At 39.3% G+C, this 13,386-nt stretch overlaps 2 protein-coding genes across 5 annotated transcripts in view; one reads left to right on the top strand and one right to left on the bottom strand.

Moving 5' to 3' along the window:
- LOC140947226 (phosphatidylinositol-3,5-bisphosphate 3-phosphatase MTMR6-like) overlaps nucleotides 1-3,800 on the top strand; it is a 26,476-nt gene extending 22,676 nt beyond the window's left edge. The window contains exon 16 of the mRNA XM_073396285.1: nucleotides 265-3,800. Within this exon, the coding sequence (XP_073252386.1) occupies nucleotides 265-399 (135 nt within the window). The 3' untranslated portion in view covers nucleotides 400-3,800. The remainder of the gene's footprint in view (nucleotides 1-264) is intronic.
- Nucleotides 3,801-4,403: 603 nt separating this feature from the next.
- On the bottom strand, nucleotides 4,404-13,288 carry LOC140947228 (ubiquitin carboxyl-terminal hydrolase isozyme L3-like). Of its 4 annotated transcripts, none has more exons than XM_073396286.1 (9): nucleotides 13,110-13,256; nucleotides 12,343-12,471; nucleotides 11,009-11,059; nucleotides 10,007-10,112; nucleotides 9,151-9,233; nucleotides 8,650-8,697; nucleotides 7,519-7,594; nucleotides 6,736-6,794; nucleotides 4,404-4,688 (listed from the first exon to the last, which is right to left on the bottom strand). In XM_073396286.1, exons 1-9 carry the CDS (start codon nucleotides 13,116-13,118, stop codon nucleotides 4,602-4,604), a joined length of 648 nt encoding a protein of 215 aa, XP_073252387.1. In that variant the 5' UTR covers nucleotides 13,119-13,256; the 3' UTR covers nucleotides 4,404-4,601. The 4 variants fall into 4 exon arrangements, with proteins under 4 accessions (XP_073252387.1, XP_073252388.1, XP_073252389.1 ...); XM_073396287.1 differs by lacking the exons at nucleotides 4,404-4,688; nucleotides 6,736-6,794 and adding an exon at nucleotides 6,396-6,694 and having other exon boundaries at nucleotides 13,110-13,121; nucleotides 13,238-13,288; XM_073396288.1 differs by lacking the exons at nucleotides 4,404-4,688; nucleotides 6,736-6,794 and adding an exon at nucleotides 6,397-6,694 and having other exon boundaries at nucleotides 13,110-13,121; nucleotides 13,233-13,280.
- Nucleotides 13,289-13,386: the final 98 nt, after the last annotated feature.

The raw sequence follows: 13,386 nt of genomic DNA on the forward strand, positions 1-13,386 counted from the left end.
CTAGGAAATCCGAACAGATGAAAAATTTTTAGGGGATAAAAATATGCCTATATCTCCCGTTTAAATACTAAATTACGTTTAACAATGCTATGTTTGAGTGGTTTTGAACTATGTTCTTGTTGGGTCCCCCTGATGGATCAAGATTTATCCAGTGGATAGCGTTATTTACCTCTTGAACAACTGGGGCCAGCTGTAAAATCACGGTCTCACTTATAGTGCACTGTAAGACGCTGACTTTTTCCGTTCTTTTATCTTTTTCAACAGTATCATTGCTGGAACTGCGGAGAAGTGTTTTGTAAACGATGTATTGATAAACAGTGCTCTCTTCCGGGACATTATTCAGATAACCGGGTTCCGGTTTGTAAGCAGTGCTACAAAATTCTAAAGAAATTTAAATGAAGCGCACTGGTCAGTAAAAGATAAATTTTTAATTTGGCAAAGACATATTAGGGAATTTTTACCAGGAGAGGCGGGCATTTTTTGTTTTAATTTTTTTTGTACATTATCCGTAGAATATTATTTTTGTGGTAACTAACAGATACAAAGACGCAATAACCGAGATTTGTAATCGCGCCAGGGTTCCCACAGGGTATTGAAAGTTTTGAAATTTGCAAACCAGTTTTCCAGACCTTGAAAAAGTCTAGGAAATATAGATTTAGTGTGGAAAAAGTGGTAAATAGTGTGTTTGTTTCTTTCAAAACCGTAACAAGTTAATTGCTAAGTGAATTTTTTCCGGTTTTAATCTCGTCTGTAGCCAAAACAGTCGATCTCAGAATGAGAAGTTTCGGAACTATCTTATATCCGCATTGCATTGTGGTTACTGTATTCTTGGAGTGCATCATGGGAAAAGCCTAGTTCCTGCTTTTGTGGAGATTTCTGTCGATCGCTTATTTGATAACATTTTGCATTCAAAAATCTGTTCGAACCCTTTGACATGCACAATGCACACGAATATATGTTTTGGCGGGCACTGCGTTTGTGAACATTGCAGTGTTGACGAAGTAGGAGTTACTGGCAGATAGTACCGACGAATTTCAAAAAGCCCTTTACAGCTCGGGTTCACGTCACCCATCCCAAATTGTCATGCAAAAATTATGGGATACAATCCTAAAAACTCCAGAGATTGAAAGGGCATAAAACAAAAAGTGGGTCTGCTTTTCTTTAGGTATTAAAGACTTAACAGTGCGTTTTTATGGTGGTTTGAATAACAGAAAAAGTACCCCAAGTCATGTGACTGCGAACTGCATGCAACGAGCCTGTTTCAGCCTGTTAACAAACACAGTGGCTTGCCAAAACGCAGAGTCTTGCGCTGCATGTACGAATATTAACTCACTTATTGGGACGAAGAGTGTTTTTAAAAGTGATGTTAGTAGGGAATTATCACCAGATCAGAGACATAAGTCATGTCAACGTTCACTTTTGCCTCCTAAAACATATTATTACAATACTCCCAAAGAATTGAACTTGAGAAAAGTACTATAATTCAGTTACGTAGCCATAATCAAGGATTACAGCCACTGAGTTAAAGTTATAAGGAACCCAACGAAACCACGATGGCGACAGAAACCGAAATGTCATAAATTCGCAAAACAACATGTCTGCACCTGAATGGTGCACACTAGAGACGGATAATCCATCTTCAAAATCCGTCAAAATTGACGGAAAAACGGATGGATAAAGTCAGGCGGATTGTCCATCCAAAATTAAGACCGTTCCATTTTCAAATTAAGAGGTATTATCTGTATGACGCGAATTATCAAACGGATAATCCGTCTGTAGTGTGAATACGGCCAAAAGTGCTCTTGTGTTGTTTCTTGACCGTCCCCAGACAACTACAACTTGAAATGACTAAATATTAAATTTTCTTCTTGAAAACGTGAACGGAAAGGCTGCAAATCTTACTACACTGATCTATCTGGGCATGTGCTTAATTTTAATCAAATGAACGACTTGAGAGCACAAAGTCGAGTTTCCATTGAGGTCGCCATTGTCGGATCGTAAGGTTCCTATTATCCCCTTGTACAGACTTATGGACAACACTACATGAAAATACTTCTTAGGAGGATGTTATAATACTGTCAACAGCGACTGGACAATGTAAGGGGCCAACTCTATCAGTCCGTTTTAGGGAAGTGTCGACCTTTAGCCTGCGTAGCTGGCGGTATTGTGTGGGTGGGAGATTAAAGTTTTGGCGGCGGAGCCGTGTTCCAAAAAAAAGGAGTAGGGACGAGGCGGTTGAAATACCGCCTGCCAGAAAACCCCGGTATTTTGAATGGTCCGCACACCAGTGTGCGGGGAAACGGATTGGTCGAGGGCCATACATATGTCAATCATGTTAGATGAGCCTTCGCGTATATTTCCCAATTTAGGGAGCAGATGGCAAACTGGAGAAGACGTAAATGTAAAGTGATTGTGATTTCCGCTTTAGAAAGAGCATAATTTATGACCAAATTGCCGAAATGGCGTCTTTAAACTTCACAGCGCTGGAATTGTCTTAATTTAGCCGTAAGAAACAAAGGTCAAAGAAAATTAAAACACTTTACAACTGCATCTGAGATCAAATCCTATCAGGAACACCTACAGAAGAATAAACCACCGGAAATGGTTACTCAGTTTGCATGTAACAAACCAGCTTCATGACCTTTTAATGTTAAGCCTAGTGTTGCAAAAAAAGATTTACTCAGTCAAAGTTTAGAATGATACATGCACTGTGTAGTGCTAGTAACCTTCGAGCGAGAGCCGAGAAAATAAAAAAAACCTCTGTTCAAGCAAACTCACAAGGTCACGTTTCACATTGTCACGAGCTTAGGAGTCGTGTTTAGCCTGTCAACGCTTATTTCTAAACTGTCTCGCGTGAAAATAATCGGAAGTTTCAAATTGCAGGTTTCTCTTTGATTGGCTGATTTAATTGCGATTAGCTAACGTGACAAAAGTGGGCGTCATTCGAAAAATCATGGTTCTCTGGCAGGCGGTATTTCTCGCGGCTTCGCCGCTCGTGACGGCTCCGCCGTCAAATCTCACTCGACTATATTACAACGGCTCCGCCGCCAAATCTCACTCGACTACTACACAATACCGCCAGCTACGCAGGCTAGTCGACCTTATATTCTAGTGTCCAATCCCCCGTAATACACTCTGTTTGCGCCCTATTTTGCATGTTTTGAAATACTCCAGGGAGAGCTGTTTTTTCTTAAGAGCATATAACGACAGTAACTTCCCCAATAGGTTATTTCCAAGTTCTAAAAGCTCTCACTTTCAAATCGAGGCCAAATGCAAAACCTTCCTTGTGAAATGTAGTTTTATTGTCATCAGAATGGAAAAACATATCAGTGGCTTTGCACTAAGCCTCGCATTAAAACCGAGGCTTGAGAGAACTCGAAAACAGAGTGCATTATGGGGCATTCCTTTAACACGATGTTCTGCTAGTTAACAGTCTCACAAAATCTTTCTCTTCTTTTTTTTTGGCGAAATTAAGTAAATGTAAGGTGGGCTAAAAGATAAGGTGCGATCTTTCGATAGCTTTTTTAAGGTCGTTAAATTTTAAATGGTGCTCAATCCTGGACACATCTGGAGATAATCAGTGAACAGTATCAGAAGAAAATAATGATAAGCATTGCATGCTTTTAAGATTTTTTATCCACATATTCATCTTTAGAATCACCATGAAGAAGGGAATGGGCATAAATTTATAATTTTTACAAATGAAATTCAGTTTAATTGTAAAAACATAAGTCACAGTTCAGGAGATTATCTAAATATGCTATCAGTTGGTGTCAATAATAATTTTATCCAAAAGAGAATATCACATGCCTATTTCTAAGAGAAAATGTGTTTTTCTTTTCTTAACATGGTTACAGTCGTGGATAATTCATTACAGTGACTTACCCAGGAGAGGGGTAAGAGGGTTAAGGGTGCCAGACACCCCCCTCCCCCACTTTCCCGCCCCATCAATTTTTTTTTGTCCTCGCTCCAACTTTCGCCGATAACTGGATCGAAAAACGTTGCCTGGCAAGCTATCGGACCCCTAGGAAATTAAAAGGTTTTCAAGACGCTTACACGCATATCTATTACTCGATGAATCTCAACTACTTTTTGACGAATATTTAAAGGAAAAAAATGTTCTATCTTAGGAAACTGCCGAGGAACAGTCAAATGTTTTGAAGAAAGTCTATGAGGAGATAAGGATGTTAAGAACTTGGAAATATTTTAAATGAACAATGAAAACAGTTATTGAATTCGGCTTTCGTATGGTATGAAGAAATATACTGATCTAAGAGGGTGTTATCCACCTCGGCCGCACCCAAGAGTGCTCTTGTAAACGCGGCTTCATTTCGAGGCACGAACAAAATATACCCATCACTAACCGCGCCTTTCAGTTCCCAACAACAACACGCGAACTACAGTTGATGACATAACTTCAACAATTTTTAATTCACAGGTATTGTGCAAACCAAAAGTTTATTCTAATGCATTTTGGTGAAGGAAAACTACTATAATTTAAAGAATATCATCATAATTTATTTTAATTTAGTTTTCTTTGTAAAAAAAAACAAAATCCGGACGCTCATCTAGGAAGGAGAGGTTTTTTGACCCCATCATTCTTATTGCGTACGAGAGAGAGCGACCACTGTAAAGTTAAGTGTGCTTGGATCTCTTTTCATGTATTCCTTACACACCTCGGCAGCATCCTGAAAGTAACAAGTGATCACGCGTTTTATTATGTTTGTTTCAAAGCAGGACAGGGCTGTAAATCTTACTCTTATCGGCTGCAACATATATCTGAGCAGTAGCAAAGAATAAACTTGAATTATGGGGATATATGAAATCAAACCAAATGCCCGGAATTACTCTCGCGTCGCGAACAATGAATTTGAATGTAAATTTACTTGCGTGCATCTAACTCGCTTCCGATCGGTTTAAAAACAATCTGCTACTGTCAGAACTCACACATGCGCATTATCGTGAACCAGTCCGAAGTTTTTGACCGACGGACGTCAACCGGAAGTAAGGTCTTTCCCTTTAAATATGCTTTGACGCTACCACATTTGAATTGTTAGTCTCGCTTGCGTAAGTACCCTGGGGACCAGAGGTTTTTCTCGCCCGCGGCGGCAATTTTCGGTGTTGGCCGAAGGCCGAAGCCACCAGCCGAAGCCACCAGCGGCGAAGCCGCGAGAAAAAGACTTGACAGAACCGGAAACCGCGCTAGAAAAGTCTCTGGCACCCAGGGTATTGCGTGAGCAGCGAGACTCATAATCTGCAACGCATTTTTCGTCGTATCTTGTTCACAAATGGGGAGTCATTGCGCCAGGCGTTCCTTGCGGAGACCATGGAAACCGGGACTAAGAATCTTTGCGTGATCGAAGCCACGCATGGTTTGAAGAAAGCTTAGAAAAGATTAAATTTTGTGCCGTTCCGAAACGTGTCAGTCCACGAATTCTATCGCTTGAAAGCGTTGATTACTTTGGAACAAGTGAACACTACTGAGTGGTCGAAAAAAAAAACAAAGAATCTTAAGCAAACTGCGATGGTCGGGCGTTGTACACTTTCATTGTATGCAAATGGCGTCTTGTGATGAGCATGCGGTTCATTTTCGGCGATGATTGAAATGACGTGCCATGTAAATCACTTTGTTGCTTTGCACATTCGTCGAAGTGGGGGAGGTGGGGATTTGACTCGTGCCTAGTTTCCTCACTGTAAGTTCTTTAGCAGACAACCCACCTTTTCCTACACACTAACCTGCGGCAAAAGCTTAGATTAATACTCAAAGAAAATTATTTCCAGTTCAATGGAAAGCACAAACCCATGGTACTGCCATGGGCACATGGACAGCAGTTTCCTTTGCCACCTTTTTCACGGCACATATTGAAACAGCAATTCTAAGCAAAACCGTCTTTAACCCAATAATTTGGAGACGCCACATTGACGATAATTTTGCCCTAGGGACATAAGTAAACCAGTTATCGAAGCCTTTATCGAACAAGCAAACTTACATTACCCGACTATTAAACTCATTTGATATGTGCATTAGTTCTCCCTAACGAAATTTGATTGTTTATGAGTGAAGGCACTAAGCAATGACTTCAGCGACGACTTCAGCACAGAATTGACCTCAAACCGCATTACCCTCGTGACATATCCCCTAGCAAATGGCCCAGCTTTCCACGAGTCTCCCCAAGGCTAAAGGGATTTGAGCGTCCGACCAGTGTCTAATTCAGGAAAGAATCGGATGGAATTCCCTCGTGACAAGATTGGCACTGTAACTTTTAATCGTTCTCAGACTGTTCTTATCGCAATATTAATTGCTTTTGTTTTGGTTTTATACGTAATATTATTGGTTAAAAAAAAACATGTCACTCTCTCAACCATTGAGCTTTTACTCCAGTCTCACTGTCGCTCAAGTTTTCCCGCCCTTTATACCGGCTACACACGCTTCAAGTTTATTAGCCAACCTCATTGATTCCCAGGGTATTCACTTTCTCATCGTCTACGTCATCGTGACAAAGATTGTGTAGGAGACTTCAAAAGATAAAAATTGCCTTCTTTCCACAAATACCAGGAGTAAAGACTTGGTATTCTCGCCTATTCATTGTCGTTACTGAAAACACTGAGTTGTTTCTACCACTAAAACCACTTGCCTTCAAAAATGTATCTTTCGAAGTTTTTCCATGATTGATAGGAAATGATTTTCTCCCATCTAAAACAAACACGACAAAGTTATTTTGAGTTGATACTTGCCTGCAAGAATGTATCTTTTGTAGTTTTTCCATGATTTATTGGAAATGCTTTTGTTCCATCTAAAAGAGAACATTCATTTAAAGTCTTTGCTTTTACGTTAATTTAAATTTCCTAATTATAAATCTATGATGATCTTTTAAAAAAAGTCTCGAAAAGAACACTGAAGATCTGTGGAATGGGTTGTTAAATAAAAGGTTTTTGAGGGCATATAGGACCGAGGAAGTACGGTTCATAAGAAACCAGAATCATAGCAGCCTCCCTAAGCTGAAATGAACCCGAGATATCACTTCAAAATAACGCAGAGAGCACTAAAAACTCTATCCGGTTACGGAGCAGCGATAATAAAGATATAACCTCCCTCCATTCCTCCTTGTGTACCAGTAAGATAAAAGCCTTTAAAAAGTATGTAAAAGTAAGTTTTTGAAAGTATGACGCAAGGAGAGGGCCGAACAATAATTCTTAAGACATAAAGAATTCTACTGTATTTCTGGAACATCACATACCGGCATTAACACAATTTTTTGATGTTTGGCGACTAAACTTAAGAAATTACTAAATGGAGAAAAAACTCGGATCCATGGCTATACATAATTTATCTTTAACGCGCTCATTTCGAAACGCCACTGAGTCTCGTTTATTAAGGCCCTTTCCCAAATACCTTTCCCTTTCTTCATCCGGCTCCAACCTCTTATAAACTCAATGATAAGCCTAGGGGTGACATGGATTATAAGCTCACTTTGTAGGATACACTGGGTTACGCTTAAAAGGTTCAAGAGCGCTTACCTAGTTCATACAAGCTTCCATCTTTGTGAACGATGGCAACAAAATGGAGATCCACATGGTCCTCAGCAGACGGCGTCTGAAAAAAAGACATTCCCGAATGAATACAGAGCTATAACCTTTTCTTATAGTTTTATGTTACAAGCAAGGTCATATTGCTATGCCCAATAACTACTGTTGACTGCACCGGTTAGCTTAGTTAGACAAGGGCCGAAAGACACCCACTGATTTTTGTATCGCTGCGTTTGCGAAAAAAAGTTTCCGAGGTCCCTATTAGTCTGACTTACACACTGAAATTTTCTCTGAGAGCATTGTAATGTGTTTTATTCAGCCAGAGTTGCACCGAGTTCAACACAACAGCCGAGAAAAACGTTGAACGAAGTGTTAATCTTATGTAGCACGGTTGGGGGAAATTGGACGGTAGGCAAGCACGATGGCTACTATGGTGCTTACCATTTACACAATCTACCTGGGTGGAAATGTTGTGTATTTAAACATAAAACTATAAAAATTGACGTGGTGGGAGAACGACACGCTGCAAAGTATATCCAAATCAGCTGATCAGGCTAAAAAGAGTAGAAAAATTACATTGTCTCAAATCACAGCCCATGTTGTCCTTAGTGTCCGACACAGAACTTCCTACCGGAATTACCGGTTTTCCCATGTAAATAGTAAGTACCTCTGGTCATTGCCATTGTGGTCCAAAGGGTCCCATCACATAACGTTAAGGTTTCAATCTCTATAAATATATGGGCTGGTGGTTGGGGAAAGTTTTGTGGCCGTTGCATACACTAGCAACCAGTACGCGAGTTAAACAAGAAAAGCGTTATCAACCACTGTGCGAAAGGAATGGGCATTGTACTCGAATGGTAGGGCTGCACATGAGCATTTCCCAGTATTGTGTTTTCAAAATTTCTAAAGGATCAATGCCCGTTAAAGATGTGTACCCTAAAAAAAGTGTAGCTACGCCCCTGCGTACCCCCCGCCCCACCTCGCCCCACCGGTTGGACCCCTAAAGGGGCTGTTTGAGGAGGTACCTTTGTAGCAACAGTTCTGCTCGGATTGGATTCTCTTTATGATCATTTGGGATTTCAGTATCAATTTGATCCTACGTATTATAGTTGAAAGTTTTACCTCTGTTTGTCCTTCTTGTGCACAGGCTTCGTGTGCCTCACTTATGTTCTAGGAGAAAAGAAAAGGTTGAAATTGAGTAATAATTAAGTGATAAAATGATAGACCCTGCAGGACTCAGTTAGCAAAAATCCGTTGAAGCGCCTCAAAAGAGCGCCTTTCATCTTTTATCACAAGGACGCAAGGAGGCAGCTTGGCCGAGTGATCAGTGCATTGGACTCACAATCCAGCGGTCTCAGGTTCAAGTCCCGCACTGGCCACTTGCTGGATTTGTTCTCAGTCGTCCTGAGTTCAAATCCTCGGCCATGCTTGTAAATAGCCAACTGGTTGCCTCTTGCCAGTTGGGGTGTTTAATCCTGTTATGTTATAATATTATTTGAATTATTTGTTTCTAAGTATTTGAGTGGAGTGCCTCTAAACTAGCTGGATAAGCTAAGTGCACTTTCCATTTTTATATAAAAAAAATTATAGTTAAAAAGACAAAGCATAAAATTTTGTTTCAACCTCGTCACTCTCCAGCTTTGCTCCTTTTTCTTCAGGTGACAATGATTTGGTAGATTCTATAAAGCGCTTGAGAAAGCCTTCCTCTATTAGATTATGTAGGATAAAAGAAATCATTACACTCAACATCACATAGGGTAAGATCCCAGAAGTGGGGCACAAAAGTGGTGGATCCAAGGGAGGGGCCTGGGGGCCCGACTCCCTTATTTTTAGACCAAACTGAGGCCCAAAGGGCCTAAAATTTTTTTGAGACTGTTCCCCCCCCACCCTTATCTCAGGGTCTGGATGACCTCCACCCCCGCTTATCTGAAGGTCTGGATGCGCCACTACATGATACTAAATAAAGTTTCATACAGGGAGGCTCTGTCCCAAGGCTTAACCCCTTAACCCAACCTCCAAAGCCAGGGAAAAGTGCCCTGGGGACAAGGGTGCCCTTACCCCTTTATTATTAAAACCATTTTGGACAGAAAAGGTACCCCTCTTGTATATCTTTGATTGACAAATGGTATCCCCTTCACATATCTAGATAGAACTTTGCATCTCTTTTAACTACTGTAAATGGACTGTCTTTAATATATGAATAAATCACAAAACCAGAGCATCTCCACCTTTTTTACAGCCTTCAAATTAGCTTGTGTACAAACACCTCCTTTTTCCTTTGTTGTAACACAGAAAAGTCAACAGTAAAATTTGGTCTACTTTTTTATGCATTTTATCTTTAAATTTATAATGATATTTTGTTGTTGATTATGCAACTGGGTGCCACCTGAAGTCGACTGAGCAAAATTGCACCATCACATTAATTATGTCAGAGGGCCTAATGAATGTACCTCTCCATGGGGTATAAATTGATCCTTACCAAGCTGTAGTACATCTGTGTTGTTAGCAATGGAGTGTATAATGGCTACTGTTCCACAAGCATTTCCTATAGTCTGCTTCATAAAGTATACATTGGGACTCACTTCCTAAAGGCAACAATGATCAATGTCATGGCCACACTTTTTTAAAAACACTTGAATAATGATTGAATGATTTTTCTGCATAACTCAACACGTTTCCCTCTTGCACATCAGTAAGGGACACTAATTAACAATTATTGAATGAGGCTGAGTATCTTATGAAAAATTTTGGAGATCTCGGAGAGTGTTATCCGCCTTGGCCTACGGCCTCAATGGATAACACCCTCCTCGATCTCCATAATTCTTCATATGATACGAAAGCCGAATTCAATATTAAAACTGTTTTATTATTCATTCAAAATAATTCCTAGTTTAAAAACATGGCTAAAACATGCTTACCTCCATTGATCCATCAATGTTAAGTTCATTTTCGATAGTGCACATTTCAGTTTGTCCAGCTCTGCAAATATTCTCCAAATAGCAGATGTCGCCCTTTGAGTAGTCTTCTTGCTGTTCTTGCCATGTTTTTAGCAATTTTTGCACCTAGTTCTTACTCTTGAAACGAGTGAAATGACTGCCATTTTGTTTCCACAACCAAAACAACTCAACCTAGTCCCCAGGTCTTCTCGGTTAACGGTGCCTTAACCTGCACGAACGCTACATTTTTGACGTCATTTTCTCATTAAAAACAAAATTCTTCCAAATTTGGTCATCAGTAACTGGTTATGGTGAATTCAATGTGTGCTTTTAGCCAATCAGAATCGGGGAAATATTTTGAATAAATAATAATACTAATTAATTTTGCTCAACTTTTCTTTATAACTCCTTGCATAACTTCTGTAGACAAATTATGCCAACCCTTTAAAGGTTTAAAAGGCTCTATGAAGATAGTTACTGTTGTCATAGAAATGGATAACAATATCACAACCACTCTAAAAGTAATTTTATTATTAAAATACTACCTGTCCATTCTTCAAAACTTTGTCTTCTTGTTCTTTCTTGAATTCCTGATACTGCAAACCAAAAATATTAATAAAACAAATAACAAGTAAAAACACTTTTTAAAAATATTATAAGGGAGTGTTTTTGATTGATCCCATAGCTACTCTTCACTCAACACAACAAAGAAAACAATACGGCAATCATTATCTTTCTTAAAATGTGGCTTAATGTAATGAAGGCAAGGCCACACTTGAACTGATGCTGGTCAGCAGTCACCCCTCAAAGGGTAGGGGGCTATTAAAGGGACATTTTCCAGGGGCTCTGTAATAGACCTTTCTATGGTGTTTTCAAACTTTTGACATGGAATCCATTGCCACCACGAGAAAGAACACCTTAAAATGACTAAAATTGCCAAGTCTGAAGGTGATTTGTTGAAAACTAACAAAGGTATAGCTGACCTCAAAGTTGAACAATTTTACAGACATTTGTATGGTAGGGAGCACAAACTTGCCCCCCACTATACAAATGTCTGTAAATTGTACAAACGACTTATTGATGTGATCAAGCAAAACTAACTACGAGAGAACGACTGGAGAACTGACAATTTGACTAACCATAGACGACTGTTTAACTGTGACAATAGACGGATTGAAACGCACCAATATTACTGATTACAAGTCTTCATAGCCAATAACATCACGGCTTAACTGACAGACGACCAATAACATCGCAACGTAATTGACCAATCAGATCAATAACCAGAATATAATATCATCAAATGATGTGATACAACTCACTTTGACTCTGAAGATGACTACCGCACAGGTTGTCGAAACTTCAGTCACTGTCAACGACAACAGTCCTATTCAGGACTACGTTCACGCGGATGATCAAACTCAACCTATTTTTGTCTGTAAATTGTCCCAACTTTGTGGACCTATATCTTCGTTATCTGCCTAGGACATATCATTTATTAAACTTGACAAGTTAACTACACTTATCATGGAAAGAGGACCAGTGGTGGCAACAGATTTTTCCTAACTAGTCCATGGCATAAGATTGTGAGCTATGTTCAGTGAGAGTACAGGCAATGGAAAGGAAGTGGTGGTGATGCAAATTGGTTTCCTCTTTCGTACACGCAAAAACAAACAAATAAATCAACAACATTTTTCCGTGGTCTGTGATCTTATCAACCATAGAAATGATGCTAATGATTAAAAACTACTCAGTGAAACCATTTGCCTTGTGGTTTCACTTGTGTTTTGCACATTTGGACAGACATTTCTATAGATGATAATAGAACGAACCATGCAAAATTGTTGTTGTTTTGTTAAACTGAAAAGTGAAACAGTACCTTGTCACTTGTTGGAAAGAGAAGCAAAAGCGCACAAGCTGGCTGTGGTATTATTGCCAGTAATTCAGGGTCCAGGCCAAAGACATCAACAAAACTCCAACTTGGCTTCAGACCAAGATTGTTGACAAACTGTGATGGAAAATGAAATAAAAAAGCAAAAGGTTCTAGATAACAGGTGATGACATCAGTTGACCGGCACAAAATTATGTGGTCCCAGTGAGAAACCCTTAATGTCTTTAAACATCTGAGAACAAGGGACTGGATTAAATCAAATCCAGCACAATTATCACTGAAATATTTGCGGAAATGTCTGATTTTATCAGAGGTACCCCCGAAAATTTTGCCTCAAACATAATAATGTGAATATTGGTATTAGAATAGTGACCAATGACTAGAGGCAGGCACTTCCTGTTTCGCTTGTAGTTGACATTCTGTGCTAGCTGAGTATCATTCACACCGTAAGAGGCTACATGCCAACAAAAATACATTCAAAATTTTAATTTTAACCTGGCCAATCATTTTAAAAGATCAGAAAAGTAAATCTAGTTACATTCTACAAAGTAGCGCAAGAATTTTTCTTGGAAACTGAAATTTTAGTGATTTTCGTAGAATAACAACACCCAAGGCTACAGTAGTTCAAAATTAAAGCTAGAGGATTCGAGTTTATTAATGATAAGCAGTCAAGATCTTATCATTTCAACACAACTTGATTCCCAAACGGATGAATCATAACAGCTGCAAAAATAGTTCCTTAAACACAGGCTTACCTTGTTCATGACCTTAGCAGGATCGCAGGGACAGTTCAAGAGGAATAAAGAGAACAAAAAAGACAACTCACAATGTGCTGCAACAAAAATGACTTGAAATCGAATAAAAGTACAAGGTTTAACCTTACATCTGGATTTGATTCTAGAGGTAGCCATCGAACCATTTTCTGTCTTTTAAAATAAAATTTAAGACTTCGAAAAATGCGCGATCTTTTACGTGCAGTGAATCGTTTCTAAATGGAAGTGTTAGGCCTGGAAACGAAACACGTTAAATACG

This window comes from Porites lutea, chromosome 9, assembly GCF_958299795.1.
Source record: "Porites lutea chromosome 9, jaPorLute2.1, whole genome shotgun sequence".
NCBI lineage: Eukaryota > Metazoa > Cnidaria > Anthozoa > Scleractinia > Poritidae > Porites > Porites lutea.

Excerpts from the sequence above, each read along its gene's own strand:
- LOC140947228 (XM_073396287.1), bottom strand. The coding sequence starts at position 13,273 with ATGGTTCGATGGCTACCTCTAGAATCAAATCCAGAT. Across the intron at positions 11,060-12,342 it reads TCTTTCCAACAAGTGACAAG|TATCAGGAATTCAAGAAAGA; the intron begins GTACTGTTTCAC and ends TTTGGTTTGCAG. Across the intron at positions 6,695-7,518 it reads TGGAAGCTTGTATGAACTAG|ATGGGAGAAAATCATTTCCT; the intron begins GTAAGCGCTCTT and ends TGTTTGTTTTAG.